Source organism: Malaclemys terrapin, chromosome 1 (assembly GCF_027887155.1).
Source record: "Malaclemys terrapin pileata isolate rMalTer1 chromosome 1, rMalTer1.hap1, whole genome shotgun sequence".
Lineage (NCBI taxonomy): Eukaryota > Metazoa > Chordata > Testudines > Emydidae > Malaclemys > Malaclemys terrapin.
Window position 1 is genome coordinate 67,646,434 of NC_071505.1, and position 22,947 is coordinate 67,669,380.

The 22,947-nt window shown below is 38.8% G+C and overlaps 1 protein-coding gene across 1 annotated transcript in view; it reads left to right on the forward strand.

Moving 5' to 3' along the window:
• The window catches only part of TRHDE (thyrotropin releasing hormone degrading enzyme), a 308,520-nt gene extending 298,852 nt beyond the window's left edge, over positions 1–9,668 (forward strand). Inside the window, exon 19 of the mRNA XM_054026638.1 lies at positions 1,098–9,668. Within this exon, the coding sequence (XP_053882613.1) occupies positions 1,098–1,241 (144 nt within the window). The 3' untranslated portion in view covers positions 1,242–9,668. The remainder of the gene's footprint in view (positions 1–1,097) is intronic.
• Positions 9,669–22,947: the final 13,279 nt, after the last annotated feature.

Consider the following 22,947-nt stretch of genomic DNA (forward strand, 5'->3'; position numbering starts at 1 on the left):
ACAAGCTGGCCATGAAAGTATATCAGTAAAAAAGAGTGCAAATATAGGATCTGCTCCTAAAAGATGCAGAGCACCTCCTGTGAGGTGTTAAGCACCATCTGTAAGTTCTGTTAAGGCTAGTGGGAACTGAAGTTGTTGAGCACCTCAGTTGCAGGATCAGACCCGTTAGCTTTAAACAAATGCATAAAATGCTATAGTCTAAGGTCAAGTTTCAATAAATGCATGGAATTTAGCCTCACCAGGAGAGAAACTTTTGCCAACTATTAACACCCTCTCCTAAAAACCAACAATTTGACATATGAGGTTACCAACAACCTGGAGCGCAGGCCACCCTACCACGTCTTTGTCTAAATCTAATATTAATCCAATGAGAATCAGTGCAATTAAAAGCAACTCAAATTCTGATGCCACATCTACGGCAACCCAAATCTGACTATCATACAAGTCAGAGCTTTTTGCTGACCAAAACCAAAGTTTCACTGTAACAGAATCTTTTTCAGTAGTCCAAAATCTGAGAATAATTAGCAACATACTGCTCTTGGTAGGTTCTTCACATGTAGCTATGGTCAGTAACTTCTTAAATTGATCCACTCTCCTCTAACCAATCAATCTATACAGCAGTAACATAAGTAGTTCTGCAAGGCTAAGTTAAACATCCATTATAATGTTTAATTAAATCAACCCTCTTTAGAGGCAGCAGGGCTGTTTCAGTTTGACTTTTGCTTATAAAGCTGAACTGGGAGCATTTCCAACACTCCCAATTTAGTTTCTTAAGTAGGAGTAAAACTTCAAAGCAGACCAGCTGTCTGCAAAGTGTAGCAGCTGGGTTACAAGAGAGAACGAGGAGATGATATTAATGTGATCCGGCATTGACATGTCAATATCTTACAGTGCAATTTGAAGCAAGCACATCACACCTAATTGACACAGTCTGCTGTCTTACTGCATTTTGCAATAAATCTCTCTACATGATATTACATTTACTTCAGCAGTGATCGTCGAGTTTTGTCCTAAATATCTGACTTGTTTACATGCATTGAAGAGAGTTCCTCACTTCAGTTCAATTTTAAATTGTTGATTTTAAATTGTATTTCCAGCTGAAGAATTTTATAAAGAGCTACAAGGAAGGAGCTGCCTCCTCTTTCTCTCGAGCTGTGGAAACAGTGGAAGCCAATGTACGGTGGCAAATGCTTTATAAAGAAGAACTATTCCAGTGGCTAAGAAAATCCCTGATACACTAATCTCTGTTTCTAACTAACCATTTAATGGGAAGTTGTGCAAGAGGAGGTGCAATACGTGAAAAATCTGAGAGCGTTTGACATTGAAATGGTGAAGACAAGATCAGAATTGCAGGGAGTTTTCTTGCACTGGGCTCTTATTAAAACTGTAAAGGAACTCTTGCAAGAAGAGGCGGTCATGAATGCTTGTGAAATCCAGTCCTCAGTGTACATGACCAAACATGATATTAAGTGGTGCATGCAAATGTTACCGTCAGTTTGAAAAAACTTCAAAGAGTATTTTGTGCATGGTTGTATGGTCCCTGCCTGTAGTCCAGCATGCTTACCTATAATGACCGAGTTTTGTATGTGAATTCCTGTTACATCAAAGATGGGCATTATGCAAAAGCACAAACACTATCTATGACAATCAGTGTTGCAATGAACAGAAGTAATGGAAAAAAGGAGAGGAAAGTTTGTAGGGCTCCAAACACAGGGGCGGCATGAGATGTAAAGTCATCCTTACATGATAGATGCCAATCATTTCAGCACTCAGATTGTCTCTTAATGATTATAGGGATGCCAACTCATTTTTGAGTTGCCAGTTGTTATATATGCAGTCTCCCCATTTCCGCATTTAAATAAAGTGTACATACATTGAGAGACACCACTCACCTAGTACACTGTAATTTCATTAGCTAATTATATTCACTGCTGATCAGTGAAAAAAAAAACATTTTAAAGCTCTAATCGTAAATGTATACAATGTTTATGATGAGAACTTTGCATAGCTGCTTGGACAAAATCCATAAACCACCTCCTCTGAGTGATTTTATGAGGCAGTGGTATTCTGGATGTGTTACTCAATTGGTGTAGTAATTACGCAGCTGCTAATGCACAACTATCATAAATACTCATCAAACTCAAATGGATATAGGCAAAAGAGGAGAATAACCTGGATCCATGAACACAAAATTAACCAGTAAAGCTATCTTGCACATGGAAAGCCAGCCTCTGTGATGATCTAATATAAAAGACAAATAACCTAGATACTCCATGATTGTGTCAGCATTTGAGTGATATTTTCACTCAAATACGCTCTTATCATTTTTGCCAGCTCTTTTTTTAACGTTAAATACAGATATATATTTGTAATGGCTACTGTTAAGAAAACACTTCTACTTCTATTTCCCTTTTCCTGTGATTCACATAAAGTATTCCAGAATTCTAAACATGAATATGATGTTTTTCCTCCCAATCCTACAATTTACTGAATTTGCTAGCATTTAATGACATTCTGCACCACTGGTGGCATCTATTGGGAATGAAAACTGATGTTCTCATCTTAGGCCCAAAAATTCTCCCATGCTGTGCAGCATGGAGAAGAGCAGAACCACAGAAAGATCACAGGAAGTGGGTTGTGGTAGTTCAGAGGTGGGGATAGACATAGTATTTCTGCCCCCGCCATTTAACTGTTTCTGGCCCTTCTGCAGCATGAGAGGTCAGCTCTCTGCAGCTGGGGGAATGTGGCCACCCAAAGTCGGGAACATTTTACACAGCAGTTCAGCTCACAAAATGCAGCATGGTAGTAGTAACTCATCCTCAACCAGTTTTTCACAGATGGGTCACAAGTTGGCACTGTACAAGGAACCAGCTAATATCAGCATATTGAACTGGCAGATGAGTCCTTGCAGTGGTGTAAGGGGAGAAGAGACTCTCTAATATAGCCCCTTGTTCCTATGGAACTCTGTTCCTCAAGAGCTGATAGCCACATCCCCTGAGTATCCTGCTCTACTACTAACTGTACTGACATGAGTTAATGCAGCAGAACAGCGCCAGCCCAGGAGCTACAGATCTCTACCCGCTCCTTCTGTGTCTAGTGTGACCTTACAAACAAGAGGGAGTCCTCTGCTCCTGATAAGCCCTATACATTTTGTGTTGCAGTGTTAACGAGCTTCTGCTTTCCTCCCAGAGACATTTTCATGTCTGTAGAGTGAAATACTCTTTATGTATCTTTTACCTACCTCACAGGGATGTTGTGAGGCTTACTTAATGTTAGTCTAGCACTTCAGTATCCTCTGAGGGAAGGCACTTAAAAGTGCAAAGAGCTGTTGTTATGTGGTTGGCCAGACTCTGCCTCAACACCAGTATGTAGCTGCACTTTTAAAATTTGATGACAAAATACCATGTAGATCTGTCATATCAAAACAAAGCCAGAATATGCTTACCAGAGCCTTTGGCAAGTCCCTTCAAACCTTTGCTGGTCAAAGAGACTACAGGAAGTTAAATGCTTAAACATGAATGGGCTTGGAAATTTCAGTAAAAAGGTGTCCTTTTTTTGATGTGCCCAATGATTTGAATATCTCAGATTGCATTCTGCCATCTCGTTGTTCACTTGGTTGTCACTACAGTTTGAACTTGGGACATTTGGGACATATGTAGAAGTTTCTGACCTTTCCAATGATAATGGGCTAATATAAAGAGCAGCCTGACACATTACAAAATAGTGATTTGCTTTTAGTCATGTGAATTCCAGAGTGCAGAGCAGTTTTCGTTATTGCTTTTTTAGAAATAGAATTCTAATGGTTTTTAGTCTTTTCTAGTAGGTTACACTAATGCTGGGTGCAAGTATAACATTTTAGTTGCTGTATTTAATATTTTAGTGGTATTGAGAGACTGGTCTACCACAAATATCAAGCCCTAGCTATTTGTACTGTACATACCAATTGTTGTATTGCATATAATTATTGTATTATAGTGATGTCATTACTGCTAGAGTTAAGGTCGAGTTGGCCCTTTCCATTATAAATACCTAATGTTTATTTTTTTAATATTTTGTATTTTGCTGTTTTGCATTGAATCAGGCTTAAATTTAAATGGCTTAAATCAAATAAAACTATAGCTGTTTTCTACAGTACTCAGAAACCCTGCATTTAGGTATGTCTTCAGATTCTTTTCTTTATAAGTTCCAGACAGTGATGTATTAAAGAGCAGCTGATACCTCATGGAAAGCCTTACAAACATTCTTTTTAGGGAAAAAAAACTGTTTATCTCATTAATTTTTCTCCTTTGTTCCCCTATCCATAACTAGAGACGGGTCTTAGCTTCAAAATTTGGATTGTGATCCAGATTTTGAACATTCTAAACATCAATGTACGTTTTTTGTTTGTTTCATTCAAATGCAGGTTTTTTGTTTGGTCCATTGTAGCGAGGAGGAATAAACTGCAAAATTTGGAATTACAATGCAGTTTGGATTCTGAACTCCCCCAAAGCACCAGGGGTGTTTTGATATTGCAGTTTAGGCCCACCTCTACCCTTAACACTTGTATGAACTCAGAATCACGTTCTTTATTCTTCTTCTATAGCCAGTGTTTATCCCTTACTGAATAATGTAGGGGATAAATCGACAGTAGACACAAATAGGTGAACTCCATGATAATACGATAATTTATTGTATTTGTATAATACCCTCAGGCAGAAAATCTGATGGTTCCTTGATGCCAGTAGAGTTACCCCAACTTATATCAGTAGTGAATTTGGCCCATAATAGTTGGTGGTATCATAATCATTAACATAGCTGCTAATGATGACTAGACTAGAATTATATGAATATTTTCTTCTTAAACCAAGTTTTACCTGTGTTGTTGTTGGTGTATATGAGCATTAGCTTTGCATGATTTTGATGCAGAACTATAGTATTTCATTAACTAGGGCCAGGTACACCTGAAACCTTGTGATCCTTTCAGTGCAACGGTGTGAATTCTAATCCTATAATGGAAGTTGAAGGTGGATTTTGTGTAGTTTTGGGGTTGTGAGTATTTCACACAGTTCTAAGTGTCACACAGAATTGTGACCTCCATCGGTGCCAATAAACTCTTTCACAACAAAGATCCCAATTCATCCAATTAACTCTTTAGTAATAAAGAATAAAAGAGAAATAACTATATACATATATATTTACTAAAGCTATTATATACATGAGTCTACAGTCTACAGCCAAGTTTCCCATAAGGTGTCAGCAGCTCTATTTATTTTTCATAGACTACTGCAGATAGGAAGAGCAACATTTTCAAACATGGGTGCCAATATTTTAAACACCTAAATAAAAGTGGCTTTATTTTTCAGACCTGCTGATCACTAACCATTCCCATTGAAATGAAAATGTGGTGAGCAGAGCTCATCGAAAAATTCAAGATTTTCCATGAGAAAAAAGGGACACATTTTTCAGAATTGGGTTTTCAATCAGCTCTAGTGGCAAACGCTCAGCATATCTCAGTATTGGCCCAGACTATTGGTCATAGCCACACATCTCACAGCGCAAGTTATGAGCAAGAGGGAGTATAGAGAGTGTTCTCCTGAGCCGGTTGGAAACCGGGCCATTCTCCCAGCATTAAGTTAGAGCAGCCTGAGGGCGGATTTAACTTCCATTTACTGCCAATAGCCCGAAAGGCCAGTAAGTAATTGAGAATCACCAGGATGCATGGAAGCTTCAGCCAAGCTCTTTACACTGTCAGCCAGGAGGAGGTTGTCATAAGAACCCCTGTGCCAGTTGCATATCACTGGGAGATCTTCTTAAACTAAAATGATGGCTGGAAGTTGACACTAGACAAATTCAGATTGGAAATACATTGTAAATGTTCTAATCAACCACTGGAACAATTTGCCAGGGGTTTGTGGTGGATTCCCCATCACTGGCAATTTTAAAATCAAGATTGGGTGTTTTTCTAAAAGATGTCCTATAGGAATTATTTTGGGGAGGTTCTATGGCCTGTGTTATACAGAAGGTCAGACTAGAGGAACACAAAGGTCCCTTCTGGCCTAGGAAGCTATGAATCTGTGATCTTCCTGGGGCTTTACATACCATATCTGTTGGTGTGCTTGCACCGCTAGGGAGAATCTGGACCATTTGTTTTAGACATCTAAGGTGGAAAACATTGACCAAAATCTTTGAAAAGGCTTAGATTTCTTTAATGTCTGTTCTTTAAAACTCATTTGAAATAGGTAACATATTTTGAATTTTAAAATACCTGCAAAGAGCCCTATAGTTCTACTTTTTTTTTTTCCAATTTATTTTTTTAAATGTTGAAAATTCACTATTCACTTTCAGGGGACTTTTTCTAACAAAGACCTTAGAATGTTGCCACTGCAAATGTATGAAAGTGCATTGTCATGTCAGAGTGCAAGGAAGCTATGTCAGTGCAAGTTCATGGATCTTTTATTAGGATTGCAATATGTTGGCAAAATTGCAGTTTGTCGGTGCAAGTCTGTGTTATGCCAGTGTCAATGTGGTTCTGTTATAATACATAAAGCTGTAATATTAACATTGCTACAATTGTTAATAAGTTAATTTTCTGTCACTCTTGAAAGAAATACTGACATACAATGAAGGAAACCGTGACTTGTACAAGTATTCCTTGCTGACATGAATACTCCCATTGTAACTAATGAGGAGGTGGAAACTGCTGTGTGTATGGACTACTCACCAGAGTAAAGCTGGTACTATTGCGCCTGAATATTAAGAAAAGTTTTGAAATCAAGTCCATTTTAAAGGAAGGCTGACTCAGCATTCTGAACATAGTTCCATTGGAATCTTTCCATTGACTTCATTGGATGTAAGATTGGGCCCACAATGACCAGATATTGAAACACGGGGGGCTGATCAGTGCTTAATTTGTAATGAAAGAGCTCTGGGGCTCAAGCAAATTTTTTTACTTTCATGACAGATGCGACTAGCCCAGAGGTGCCGGGGCTATGAACTGCCAAGCCTAGAGGTACTGGGGCTCAGCCCTGGCAAGCCCGGGCACAAATTAAACACTGGGTCTGATCCTGTGAAACCTCAGTCAATAGAACTGATTTCAATGAAACGACCCGCTTGAATGAGGATTACTGGATTAAGCGATTACTGGATCAGGTCCATTGTCCTCTGCCAGAGGGCAACTCTTAGAATATATTTTGTGAACAGTGAAACGGGTGCTAAATTGCCAAGTAATGCACCTGAACAAACTGTCACTGATTAGAGAAGTATAGGGAGCATAAGCTTTCATGGGTAAGAACTTCACTTCTTCAGATGCAAGAAGTGAGGTTGCATCTGAAGAAGTGAGGTTCTTACCCACGAAAGCTTATGCTCCCAAAGCTTCTGTTAGTCTTAAAGGTGCCACAGGACCCTCTGTTACTTTTTACAGATTCAGACTAACACGGCTACCCCTCTGATACTTGTCACTGATTGTGCACAATTTGCATTAGAGAGTAACAACATATTGGTAAAGAACACTCTTAGGAGTAACATTCCTAGAGTTGAACAAGCCTCTGGCACACATTATTTGTGCAGCAATACAAAGCCACAAACAGATAGAGCTAGGGAGCCCTATTGCAGCCATTACTCAAAATGTCATTGTTGGGATTTGCCTTACATCGGTATTATGGTAAAGGCGTGGTTTTTTAAATGATCTATAGAACGTACTGTGGTGCATAGAAACAACCCAGGAGCAAATGCCCACACCCAGCTCTCTGCCATGCATCTTTGTAAATCCTTGTTAATTTCTGCCATTTTTTAATGTATATTTCTGTAACCAAACTGATAATAGACATATATGGGGCCAGATCTTCGGCTGGCATACTCTGCGGCAGTGCCACTGAGCACCAGCTGAGGATCTAGCCCATTGTTTTCAGGAGAGCCACGTGAAAATGATGTACGCTCTATTTCAATAGTACATATTTGATTGATGTTTGGTTTTGCTTTTCATATTGCTATTGGTTATAACACCCCACTGATTCCATATGATAAAGTTTTATATTATGTTCTGAGAACTGCAGAATACTGTAATGTGAAGAGGGTAGCTGCTACTCGCTCCTATTACTGCAAGTTCTAGTCTTTAGCAACAACCAGGCTTCCTGATGTAAGAAACTACGTGAAAAAATATTCTGATCAATCTCTCCAACTAAAATATCATTGTAACTGCATAGAACTACCCTGTACAAAGACAGCTTTATTGTCTATGTAAATGTAACTTTGCTATGTTGTTTTTATGTTTAAGGGGCAATAGGCTTTGGTGTGGATGAGAACATCGTCGCCTTATAAAACCAGAGAGTATTATCACTCATCAAATATTGTGCTGAAGATATTCAATTTCTCTATTTTTCCAGGATATAAACATATATGTAAAACACTGTTACCTGAAAACTAATTATCTGTTCAAAATATACACATAGATGACATAAGTTGATCATAACACTATAACTAAAGGCTTCCTAACAAATCACATTATTTTCATAAAAGACTCTACATGTGATATCCTTTGACATCACAAGTAGAGGGGGAAAGTACTACAGCTACCAAGGCTGGTTATAGTGGATGAGTTATTCTATTAATTCTGTCGCCTCTTTAGACAGATTCTAAATTTTGCAATTTAAAAACATCTGCAGGATCAGGCTCTTGGTGGCCATCACTGAAAATATATGTATATTTACAGTTCATACGTAAATATTCCAGTTCAGCCAAGCAATTAAGCACGTGCATTAGTCTCTTTAAATATGAGTTTAAGACCCCAATTCAGCTAAGCTCTTCAGCACTTATATAATGTTAAGCCTCTGTTTAAATGTTTTAAGCCCTGATTCAGGAAGGTTCTTAAGCATGTGAGCAGTCCCAGGGATTTTATTGGGACTACTCACATGCTTAACGTTAGAGAGACAAGGTGGGTGAGGTAATATCTTGTATTGGACCAACTTCTGTTATGAGAGACACAAACTCTGGAGCCACACCAGAGCTCATCTACACTGCATACATGCTTAAAGTTATGGATATACATAAGTACCTTGCTGAATCAGAGACTTTCTGAAAAGGGACAGACAACCATATGCTAAACGTTAACTATGTACTTAAGCATTGTGCTGAAAAGAATAATTTTCCTTATACTGGCCTAAAGGCGTGACTTCAATCCTCTTTTACATAATGGCATATAATGTTGTATATTGGAAAATCTTAATTGCTTCTCAAAGCTAAGTTAGTAAGTTTACAGTTGTCAAGTTTAACAAGTTTTTGTTCTCTTTTGTTTCTCTCATCATCCTAGGATTTGGGAATGACAGTGGATCCATTCTTACAATATTAGTAAATACAGGATGTCACTGAGCAATTTAAAGCATTAACCAAATAAAATATATGTGTTGTGTTATAGTTTACCTGAAAAAAGTGTTTTTCTATTATATGCCTTTAAAAACTACTTCATAAATATTGAACCAATATGTATTCAGTGTGAAAGTTTTATTCCATTCTAACCAAGGACTGACTAAATGGATTTTTCTAAATGAGAAGCTTTATCTTCTGTATTTTAAGCAGAACAAATTTGAATTTTGTCTCTGATAATAAAATTTTGTACAGTAATGTGTAATTCATCACTGTCTTAATTTTCTGACATGTGGAAACAAGGCTAAGATAAATAAAACTCTTGGCCTTTTGATTGTGTTCCCATTTTCACTTGAGATAGCAGCTTAATAATGCTGAGTGGATACACTGAAGAGCCCTACAAAAGAGAAAAGCATATGAGAAAAAACATTTGACAAAACAAGATGCAGAGACTAGCACAAAAGAGAAATATATTTATAACAAAATCAGAAGTTCTTGGTGCAAAATATTCTCTCACTTTACACACCCTAAGTCACTGGGGGTGAAACTAAGAACAGAATTTCTCTATACTAGTATACTTCTCTAATTAATCAAAACACTCCTCGTTGTTTTTTCTCTAATTATGTACATTTTGAATAAATGAAAAAAATTATAGTATATATATACATTGCTTATAGTGATTTCAATTGGAATGCAATTCAAATGGCTTTTTAATAGGGTTCTTGAATGCAGCAGACTCTCCTTTTCCCTTTTTTAAGAACAGTTTCAGCAACAATGGGATGTGAAATATATGCAGTTATTTATTAATAGGGTCCAAGCTCGTTCCCATTGAAGTCAATTGGAATTTTCTCATTGATTTCATTGGAAGTAGGAGCCAAGCCCATGATGGTCAGCATGTATGTTTCAATGTCAGCTTTATTTATTTTACATAACTAGCAAATATGTTTTCAATTAGTTGTACTTGGACTGTGACAAGGTCCCTCACCAAAGGCTGTTAAGCAAACTAAGCAGTCATGAGATAAGAGGGAAGGTCCTCTCAGAGATCAGTAACTGGTTAAAAAATAGGAAATCAAAGGATAGGAATAAATGGTCAGTTTTCATAGTGGAGAGAGCAGGATCCTCCAAGAATCTGGATGGGGACCTGTGCTGTTCAATATATTCATAAATGATATGGAAAATGGAGTGAACAGTCAGTTGCCAAAATTGGCAGATGATACAAAATTACTCAAGATAGTTAAGTCCAAATCTGTCTGAAGAGTTACAAAAGGGATCCTGCTAAATTGGGTGACTGGGCAACAAAATGGCAGATGAAATTCAGCGTTGATAAGTGTGTCGGAGAAAAACACAGTTCTCACTCTTTGGTTGGTTGCAGCAAAGTCAGATACTTTATTCTCAAGCAATTGCATAGAGGGAGAGAGTGCACTGGGACACAGGGGTTCCCCCCTTTTAGGCAGCTCTCTCTCCAGGTAAACAATTACAGCAATCATTTATACCTTTGTTACAGAAAATAATGAGCAACAGCTGCATTTTGTTTATACATAGGTCATCCTCATTACTTATTTTTCTCACTTATTTAGACTCTAGTCTACATTTCATCTTATCTACACAAGGTCGCAACAACTTCTGACACAGTTCTTTCCCCATTGGCCTCACACAATCCTTGCTTCTATAAATCTCACATTATTAGGGTTACAGCTACCCCGACTCTTGCTCACAGAAGAGACTGCATTGAAATCCCCTTCCAATCCCTGTCAGGCCTTGCTCTACTTCCACAAGTGCAACGTAATGCACATTGGGGAAAAATAATCCCAACTATACATACAAAATAAAGGGGTCTAAATTACCTGTTACCACTCAAGAAAGAGATCTTGGAGTCAAACTGACAGCTCTCTGAAAGCATCCATTCAACGTGCAGTGGCAGTCAAAAAAGTGAACAATAAGGAAAGGAATAGTGATAAACAGAAAATATCATAATGCCATTATAGAAATCCATGGTACCCCCACACCTTTTACACTGCATATAGTTCTGGTCAATCCATCTCAAAAAAGATACATTAGTAAAAGGTGCAGAGAAGGGCAACAAAAATAATTAGGGGTATGGAATAGCTTCCATATGAGAAGAGATCAAAAAGACTAGGACTATCCATCTTAGAAAAGAGACGACTAAGGGGGAAATATGATAAAGAACTATCAAATCATGAATGGTGTAGGGAAGTGTTATTTACCCCTTCACATAACACAAGAACTAGGGCTCACCTAATTAAATTAATAGGCAGCAGGTTTAAAAGAAACAAAGGAAGTATTTCTACACACAACCCACAGTCAACCTATGGAACTCATTGCCATGCCAAAAGTACAACTGGGTTCAAAAAAGAAGTAGGTAAGTTCATGTGGAATAAGTCCATCAAGGGCTATTAGCCAAGATGGTCAGGGATGCAATCCCCATGCATTTGCTATATGGTTTAATCTGCTGGTTGGTTGCAAGGGAACTTTTTAAGCATCCTCCTACCCCTGCCCCAATCCTACAAAAGCACTGTAAATTGTAGTCAATAGGACTAATCACTTGAGCAAAGTTCCACACATACTTAAGTGCTTTGCAGAATTGGGGCCTAAATGAATATTTTGTAGTAACCTGGCCTGTGGTGTGTTAGGTTACCATGCAGGAGACCGAAACTCAAGAGTCATCTTGGGATGCCTAATGCGTGGGCTGATATGGTTGAGAATAGTATGTATAAGGAATGGAGATCCTGAAATTTGTATGGTAAGGGATGGAGAGCCTGCTGCCGTAATGTCAAGACCATCTCCTTTAGCAGTCCTATTTAGGATAGGTAAAGATTTTGTCCTGTCTAGAAAGCTCTTTTAGGCCCTGATTCAGCAAAGTACTTAAGCACATGCCACACATCACCTATGTGAGTTGTCCCATTCAGGATGACACATGTTTAAAGTTAGAGAGATGCTTAAATATTGCTGAATCAGGATTTCAGTATGTTCCCATTCTATTTAAGCACATCTGTAAGATAACAGCAGAACATAGATAGGTTATGCAGACATGGGATGAAGTCCTAGCCCTGCTGAAGTCAATAGAAACTTTGCGTTTGACTTCGTGGGGGGGGGGGGGGCAGGTTAAACCTACGATGTACTTGGGTCACTGTGGTGTAGGGACAAGCCAGCCACGCCTCCCTTTCTCTGGCTGCAATCCCTAAACTGGCCATCGGGGGAAGTGGCATAGGAGCAGCTATGGATACCCACTGCCACTGGAGGATCCTTGTGTAGAGGGTAAATCTCAAAGGGACAGGATCTACTGCCCATAAGGGAGCTGTGCACTAGGGGACCCGCAGAAAACTATTACTGTGCATGGCTGGAGCTGACCCCTTAATTTCATTCTTACTGAAGATCCTGTTACAGGAGTATGAAAGCAGCCCAATTAAGCTGGTGCGCACAGTAAGCACTGCTGAGAGCAGTGGTTGGGCTGGGAGCCAGCGAGAGCGGGTCTTTCTGAAATTCTGATGCCAGCCTGTCTCCGAAGCAAACTTCAAAAAGAAAATGCTCATTTCCTTCCCAGCCTAGCCACTGCAGTTGGCAGCATTTTGCTAGGTAGCTGGGCTGCTTTAAAATTGATTATTTTCATCTGAAACTGAATGGAGAGCTGGTTATTTGTTCTCATTTCAATGTGTTCAGCAAGAACAGAGCTTTAAAGGAACCAGTGGCTTACAACGCACAACTGCTGCATTGAAAACAAGTGGGAGGGAGGAGAAGCAACAGCCTTTCAGTTAAAATTAATGTTTCGAGTATTTATTTGCTAAGAGCCTCTTTAAATCATGGGGAATATAAGTATATTTTTTTGCTATCTTTAACGTCCTGTTTCCTCTTTTTCATGGCCATCGTTTTTTATATACTAGATCCTTCAAGCTGGACATCTGCACCCAAGCAGAGTCCCATTGACTTCAAAAGCACTCTATGTGCTGTAGGGGGTCAGCCTGCATGGATCAGCTTGCAGGAACGGGTCCTAGATAAAATGGGGTGAGCCAATAGATGGGCTGGTGATGCTCCCAGGCTTCCCCAAGACTCCAAACACAGGCCTCAGCAAGAGGGCCTGACTCGTCAATCAGATCATGGCTTTGAAGAAGCAGTATCCAAAGTGCTATATTTCGATGAGAGTGAGCCATGTTTTGTGTGAGGTGCCTAGTTGAGTGTGTGTACACAATCCTCAGAGGACTGTCAGAAAGCTCAATATCTAATGGTTTTGGAATTGCAAGAACAGATTAAGTGTGATTGCCAAAAATGAAAGCTTGTTTGAATATAAGCTTAGCTAATACTGTGGGGTATTTAGAACTGTATTTTTTGAGTTGGGAAAAAATGTCTTTTCTGCTGGGGCCACAGCCTCTTACATGGAAGCCGAATCTGCTCGATGATTAAAAGGGGAGAGGACATCTTGCTAAAACTTCTTGTTGTGTGCTGTGTTGGAGGCTGATGGTGAATTATAGAACTTTCGTTCTGCTGAAACTAGTCCGTACAGTACAGAGGATGACTCCTAAACCCATGTGCAGTGTGTGAATGAACACAAACTTTGGAACGTTTGGAGCAGTGCTACAAGGCGGTATCATACAGGACCATCAGCAATCATGTGGGAATTTAAAACATCAAGCACACCAGGGCAGTGGAGTCCATAAGGGCTTGATTCTGTAAGATACTGAGCTCACTGACCCTGATCCAGGAAAGCACTTAAGCATGTGCTTAACTTCAAGCACATAAGTAGTCTTGTTGAAGTCAATGAAGCCACTCATGTGGTGAAGTCAAGCATATGCCTAAGTGTTTAGTGGGAATGGAGCCAGAGTGCACAGCATCTTGCAAGATCAAACCCTAGTATAACAGCCTCATTTTGCAGTATATTGAACATGATGTTGATTATTCATTCCACAACTACAGCTTCACTTTAAAGAATGTCTTTCTGCTCCTTGAACTTTCTCAGGAATCACTTTTGTCTGTTATACTGATCATCATCTTTGACCTGCTCATTGTGGAAGGTTAAGAAAAAGAAAGAGGCGGAGGAGGGGGAGGATAATGAGATGCTATTGCATGACATGTCTATTACAGTAATTCATTTCATACAGCACAGAACCCTTGCCAGTGATAAATGCATGTTACTGATGCAATTCTGAGTTGTATCTTGAACTTTTCAACAATAAAGCTGCCAAAGGGCTGCAATAACCATAAGTGAAAATGGGAGAAAATTCCTTCAAAGGAATGAAATAACTCATGAGTATAATTCAAATAAAAGGTGGGGTTTTTTTAAAGATGGGCTTTTTGATTCACTAATTATTTGGTGTCAATACCAGAAAAAATACAATAGGTCTTGATTGCATCAACTGTATAGACACTTGGATTAGTTCATTTGTTTTCATCCTGGTCTGCTGCATTGTTTAGGTGAATTGCTACACTCCATCCCCTTTTTATGGTGATGAAAATAAGCATGTTATAATTAATTTTTGGTGTGAACCAAAGTGGATTTTACATATAGACACATTGGGCCAGAACCCCAGATAGTGTAAATCAATGTAGCTACATTACCTTCAATTAAGCTACACTGATTTACACTAGCTGATGATCTGACTCATTGTATTCTATGGTGTAATAACATAGAAATATAATATAATATCACAGAAATGTAGGGGTGGAAGAACCTTAAGAAATCAGCTAATCACACACCCCCTAGGATGACACAGGAACAAGTATACCTAGACCATCCCTAACAGGTGTTTGTCCAAACTGTTCTTAAAAACCTCCAATGACGGGGATTCCACAACCCCCCTTTGTAACATATACCTGTCCCAAAGAAGGTTCTTGAATCCCCAGTCCTGACAAACTTAAATGAGTAAATTAACCGTTATACCATCTAAAAATGTGTATGTTCCAATTTCCAGCTATAAAAGTCCCACTCAGGGCAAAGGATTTTAAATTGTATCCACTGAAAACAACGGGATAAAAGAGAGCCCTTGCAGTGAGTTAAGAACATACCTCCAAGAATCTTCATTGACCATTGATTATGAGTTAAATAAAACCTACACGCTTTGACATGCATTCTTCCTCCTCGTGTTCATCACCATTGACATAAGTTATTTCTGGTTAGGATAATTCTTGGATGATATTCAACACCAACCTCAGCAGGGTTGCAGAGTATGCTATCATGTGGGCGCTTCTGAAAGATCCCTAACCTCTATTGACCTAGGGTCTTAGGATACAAAGCTTTGTTCGGGTTTCATCATGTGCAACCTCCAGGCTTTTTTCTTTTCTCTTTATTTTAATATAGTGTTAACTGCAAGCTGTACTCTATATCCAGACTACTTGTACCATATTAAAATAAATGACAAGTTTCAGAGTAACAGCCGTGTTAGTCTGTATCCGCAAAAAGAAGAACAGGAGTACTTGTGGCACCTTAGAGACTAACAAATTTATTAGAGCATAAGCTTTCGTGGACTACAGCCCACTTCATGCATCCGAAGAAGTGGGCTGTAGTCCACGAAAGCTTATGCTCTAATAAATTTGTTAGTCTCTAAGGTGCCACAAGTACTCCTGTTCTTCTTTTTATATTAAAATAAATGAATTGCTTAGGAAATCTCTTGCTTCAACAAAGCTTAGTTCACAGAATTCAGTAGCAGATAAATGGTTGACTCAGGAATTTCTGTTCTTTGTAAATCTCCTTATCATAGAAGGTATTTTTCAGTAACTCACAGTTAAGGCTGGTGAAAAACAGCTAAGTAAAAACTAAAGAAAAGGTTCAGGATCCTGTTCATAAAAATTATCTGTATCTCTGTCTCTACATAATTTATTTCTATATGACCTTACCTTGCACTGAAATTTCAAAGGTTTATCTGGGTTTTGCCCTTTGCTAGATTTGTGTGCTCAATATATGGCACTAAATTAAAAGGGGAACATAAGTAATTAATTTAGCTTCAGTGATTTTCTATGGAGCCTCCATGCTCAAAATGAGTCAAGTCATAAAAAAGTGAAAGGTGAAAGCCACTGTTTTAAAATTGTGTGCAACTGCAATTGCAATTACAATTTCCAAAGCATTTCACTTGCGTTCAATTATTGTGTTTCCTAATAGGATGCAAACTGTTGCTATGGATTTTAAGCATCTAAGTAATTTGTTTAGACTATAAAAGGAGAGGAGTGTAATGCTTCCTTCCTGCATACATTCTACTCACAATATATTTGCATACATTCTACTCACAATATATTTGCATACATTCTACTCATATATATTTGCTGGCCATATACATATCTGAACGGGGGGAAAGGTAGAAAATATCATTTGTACCTCTTTTAAAAAGCTAAACTGAATGATGAGAGAGGAGACGCTTTCCTAAAGTTAGAGGTTAAAACATATATCAGGCCTGGTTCTCCAGGAATGTAACTCAGTTGTCATCAGTGGAGTTACTGCTAATTTACACCGGTGTGAGAAGAGACTCCGTTCTTTATAGCTCAGTGGGAAACAAGTGTGCTGAAAGTATTGATTTGATTAACGCACTGCCCTGTTCTTTTTGGGAGGAATTAGAGAGATTTGTAGAGTTGCATCAGAACAGTACAATACACTGTTTTCAACCAGCATCCGTCATAGAAAGAGTCCCATGAAGTGCTTTCTATACAGAAGTAGGAGAGAATACTTTACTGTGTTGCATACCCAGAGGAGGCATGATCCATGTGGTGGAATCCTAACATGGACTCAAATAGAGAGGAAGGAAAAACAATTGAGAGCAGGTAGGAAGGATAATGTTGAAATATGAATGTAGTAGATATATGGGATGGGAACTATGAAGATGGTGAATGAATTTCAATACTTGGCTAATGTAAACAGGAAGTTTTCAGACATGATCTGAAGAGGGCTATGAATCACTTGGAACAATAATTTCATATCCTATGAATGAAAGTAACCAAGGAAATTCACCTGGGAAAGGTGATTAGAGCATTCTCCATTAGTGCCCCCGTAATGTGTAGAAACAGGGACTTGGCTCTGACAAGGTAATCAGCAAACAAGGGGGAGTCGCATAAGGTATTTCCTCTGAAGATTTGTCATTGATATAAATGTTAGCATGATTGGGCTGTGCCTGCATGTGTGTCAGAGGTGGTTGAATCATTTTTTAACAAGACAGAAGAGGTCTAATAATAATAGAGTTAATGATAGCAATTATATAAGAGATCTGGTGGGGAGGAAGGAGATGACAGTTCTATCCTATCCTAGTCTTTTTGTTTTTATACCACCCTCATCACTGTATTATCTGAACCCATTCCAGTAGTGCATTAAATGACATGATTATCATCTGTTACATGAGGTTTGTTATTTCATTCTCTCCCCATGGAGAGAACTGTGTATGCAGTGTATTGTTTTGTTTTGGTAGCATTTTGGTTTTGAGGATTTTTTAAATGCACATACTGTTATGTATCAGAGGGGTAGCCGTGTTAGTCTGAATCTGTAAAAAGCAACAGAGGGTCCTGTGGCACCTTTAAGACTAACAGAAGTATTGAAGCATAAGCTTTCGTGGGTGAATGCCCACTTCATCAGACGCAAGTAATGAAAATGTCCAGAGGCAGGTATAAATCAGTATGGAGATAACGAGGTTAGTTCAATCAGGGAGGGTGAGGTGCTCTGCTAGCAGTTGAGGTGTGAACACCAAGGGAGGAGAAACTGCTTCTTTAGTTGGATAACCATTCACAGTCTTTGTTTAATCCTGATCTGATGGTGTCAAATTTGCAAATGAACTGGAGCTCAGCAGTTTCTCTTTCGAGTCTGGTCCTGAAGTTTTTTTGCTGTAAGATGGCTACCTTTACATCTGCTATTGTGTGGCCGGGGAGGTTGAAGTGTTCTCCTACAGGTTTTTGTATATTGCCATTCCTGATATCTGACTTGTGTCCATTTATCCTCTTGCGTAGTGACTGTCCAGTTTGGCCAATGTACATAGCAGAGGGGCATTGGTGGCACATGATGGCATATATAACATTGGTGGACGTGCAGGTGAATGAGCCGGTGTTATGTGTTTGTTAGAGAAGGTAACATTGAAAAAGTGCAGCTTGCCCTTGGAGCAGAGGGTGGGGAGGTCTATAGTGGTCCTTATTTCCTGTGGGAGTTCATTGCACAGTCTGGGACCAGTCCTGAGAAAGTTCTCTCATGCACCTTATGGTAAAAAATTCCATTGTGCAAGAGGAATGGAGTTGTCAACCAGGGTCCTCACTCTAGAGCATTTTAGTTGCCCTTCTCTGAACCTTTTCTGATGCCAGTATATCTTTTTTTGAGATGAGGAGACCACATCTGTACGCAGTATTCAAGATGTGGGTGTACCATGGATTTATATAAGGGCAATAAGATATTCTACGTCTTATTTTCTACCCCCTTTTTAATGATTCCTAACATCCTGTTTGCTTTTTTTGGCTGCTGCTGCAAATGTGTGGACGTCTTCAGAGAACTATCCACGATGACTCCAAGATCTCTTTCCTGATTAATTGTAGCTAAATTAGCCCCCATCATATTGTATGTATAGTTGGGATTATTTTTTCCAATGTGCATTACTTTACATTTATCCACATTAAATTTCATTTGCCATTTTGTTGCCCAATTACTTAGTTTTGTGAGATCTTTTTGAAGTTCTTCACAGTCTGCTTTGGTCTTAACTATCTTGAGCAGTTTAGTATCGTCGCAAACTTTGCCACCTCACTGTTTACCCCTTTCTCCAGATCATTTATGAATAAGTTGAATAGGATTGATCCTAGGACTGACCCTTGGGGAACACCACTAGTTACCCCTCTCCATTCTGAAAATTTACCATTTATTCCTACCCTTTGTCCCCTGTCTTTTAACCATTTCTCAATCCATGAAGGGATCTTCTCTCTTATCCCATGACAACTTAATTTATGCAAGAGCCTTTGGTGAGGGACCTTGTCAAAGGCTTTCTGGAAATCTAAGTACCCTATGTCCACTGGATCCCCCTTGTCCACATGTTTGTTGACCCCTTCGAAGAACTCTAATAGATTAGTAAGACTTGATTTCCCTTTACCATGTTGATTTTTGCCCAACAATTTATGTTCTTCTATGTGTCTGACAACTTTATTCTTTTCTATTGTTTCAACTAATTTATCCGGTACTGACGTTAGACTTACCGGTCTGTAATCATCCATTGACAGCAGAATTCTTCACCCAGATATCATCATCCATGACAAACCTCATGTGACAGATGACAATCAGTGCCACTAAAGTTATTTCCATCCCATGTCCTGGCCTGAATCCAGATAGCACCATATTTAGAATATTAGTTTCAAACGGATGAGGTAGTGGTTGACCTTTGGCTAGATTTTCTTTGAGCTTGGTCAGGAATGGAAGGTATGACATTGGGCGCTAGTTGGCTAGAACTGATGTATCCAGGGTGGGTTTATTCAGTGTTGGTTGCACTATTGCATGGTTTAAGAAAAAAGGGAAGAGTTCTTCCCTAGTTATTCAATTCATGAGTGGCACCAGGTGTTCATGACTCTCTTTTGCCAGCCAGTGAAGGCCTGGGCCAAATTCAAGGTCATGGGTCAAGAGTCCTTTGGGGTGTCCAGTACTTCTTCATGAGTGAATGTACTGACCTCTGGGACTGGACACAGGTTGTTTGTTGGTAGATATAGCTGAGGTAGACTATGCTGCTATACATGGACTGGTAGAGGATCCAGTTGGGAAGTGATTTTCTTTTGGTGACTGGAATGCTTATGAGGTTGGTTGGGAGAGAGGAGGCTTACTGAGTTGCAGGTATCTGGAAGAAGAATGAAGGCCCTGAAAGCCTTGAATGAAAGCCTTGAAACATAAATGGATTGATGTATCATTTTAATCTGTGCAAGGAAGTGTATAGCAAACCACTCATTGCTCAGTGGGGAAGATTATCAAGGGGGAAGTATGGAGGTGGAACAGTAGAGTAGAGAGTCAATAGTCTAGAAATTATAGATAAAAGCCAGGTATTTCCTGTGATCATAAAAGAACAGCTTTAGGCTTCATAACACACACACACTTGAAACTACCATTAGAGACATAGCATATGAGTTTATAGAAGCTATAACAGAAAACTAGGTAAAAACAAATGTTACCTGCTACTGAGCTTCAGAAATGAAAGTTGTTCAGATACAATGATGGTGGGTACTTAGATAGACAGACAGATACTGGCTATTACTACCCCATAAGTCTAACTTCTATCATTATCAAACTAAGGAACAAATGTTAAGAAAAAAATTATCACTAAACTTCTGGAGGATAATGAAACCATTAGCAATAAGCAGTGTGAATTTACAAAGTACAGCTCTTGCTAGACAAACTTGATTGCTTTTTTTGATAGAATTGCAAAATTAGTGGATGAATGGAAAGCAATAACTGTAATATATTTGAGTTTTAATAAAGCATTTGACAGTGTATCTCAAAATTAATTCAAATTGGCTTGGATATGAACATAGTCACATGGCCTGAAACTGGCTTATATATGAGCATAGGCAAATGGAATCAAAACTGCCTGAAGAACTCTTAACAAAGGATAATTGTAAATGGCAGTGTATAGAGTTTGGATGAGGTATCTATTGGGTACCTGTGGTAAGTTGAGTTTTACTATCTTCATTAATGATCTCCAGTAAAGGGAGGAATAAACAGCCTATTAATGAAATTTGCAGTGAGAGGGAGCTGTTCCCAATGAAGACAGAAAAAAAATAAATAAAGGAGCATAAAGAGATTAGAAACAGACAGAAAATAAAATAAGATTCAACTTGTACAAATGCAGGATAATTCACCTGGGAAAAGTCAATCAGAAACTCAGTTATTCAATAGAATGGAGAAACCTAAACAACATTAATGCTGAACAATCTAGGGGAGGTAGTAGAGCAAATCAGATGAGTTTGCAATGAGTTATGGCAGCAAAATAAGCTCCTTTTGGGCATCATACACTGAGGACCACATCAAAGAGCAGGAAAGTAATAATCCTTCTCCATTGGTTCTGGTTTGATCACAACTGGAGCAATGCATTCTGTTTCTCATTCTCAGAAAGGCATTATCGAACAAGAGGGAATTAGAGAAGAGACACAAAAATAGGTTCCAGTCTGGAAATTCCTTGTGAGTTGATCTCTCATTGACTTCACTGACTTCCAAGTCCACAGAGCTTGTAAAATGGCATCTCCAGTGAACTATGAACAAAAATTAAGAATTTATATGTATATGTTGATATGTATGTATGTTTAACAACAGTGCCCTGGCTTACATTAAAATGATTTAATGTCTATTTGGCTGTCTTAATACCATTTAGCATCTGGAAAGCCAGCACCAGGGGAGCGGCCAGCTCTCCGCAATCCAACTGCAAGTGCTCCACTGACCAAATCTGAGAATCTCTGTGCTAGCAAAGGCAATGTCAGCGAGCGATCCTGCACTTGCAGTGGAATAGATTAAATGTCCCAATGGGTCTTTAATGTCTCTAATTTGCATCTGAAGAAGTGAGGTTCTTACCCACGAAAGCTTATGCTCCCAATACTTCTGTTAGTCTTAAAGGTGCCACAGGACCCTCTGTTGCTTTTTACAGATTCAGACTAACACGGCTACCTCTCTAATTTCCAGGAATCTGTGATGTTGAAGAATGTTTTAGGAACACAGAGCACATTCACTCTTTGTATCTAGAAGGTGTATGCTGAAAGGGATTGCACTACTGCCATATGCTGTAATGTGAAAATGGATTATGCCCACAAGGATGTAATAGTTTGCATGCTCAAATCAGGTAACAGGACTGAGCCCATGGTGTAGTCACAAAAAAATCATGCTATCATTATAGCATGTAAGCAGGGCACACAATGCAATTAATGAGCGTTACATGCACATCAAAACCAGAACGTATCCCCTTCCCAACCTCAGGTATCCCATCTCATGTGATGAGAAATTTTAGACACTCATTCTGCAGCACTATTTGAGAATGGTAACTGTCAAAAAGGATGGTTTGGGGGTAAGTAATATTAATCAGAAATTATTGTGTCCGTTAATTTTAATTTATAACCTTCTTTTTCTTGTTTTATGTGATTATGGCTATCCCTTGGAAAACTCTTAAGTGGTTCTGATTTCTAATCCTCAAACTTTCTCAGAAACACATTATAACAATGTTCAAAAACTCACCCTCTGGTAGCAGAAAGCACTTTTGGCATCTTAAAAATGAGATTTTGATGCATAGATAAATCTAGTGGCACATTACAATACTGCCCTCTGAAAGTGTGAAAGATATTCCTGGCTTTCTGCATATTACATAACATAGCCATTAAATGCAGATTATCTTTCAAAGGAGAGGCAGAGATTAATGAGTCAAACCAAAATGATGAATTCAATGAGCTCGATCAACAAGAAATATTGGAGCTAGATTATTCAAACACAATTTTAAGGAGAGTGGCAATGCACATAAGCATACATTATTATATTAAAGTATTTGTATTGTAGTCTACTTTTTCAAACATACATTACATAGACAGTACAGATGTAATTTTTAAAACCATTCCCTAGCCACTAAGAAGGAGAAATATGCCTTATGCTAGACACCGAACTGAGAGGCCACATAGGCTGTCATCGTGGATTGTACTCCA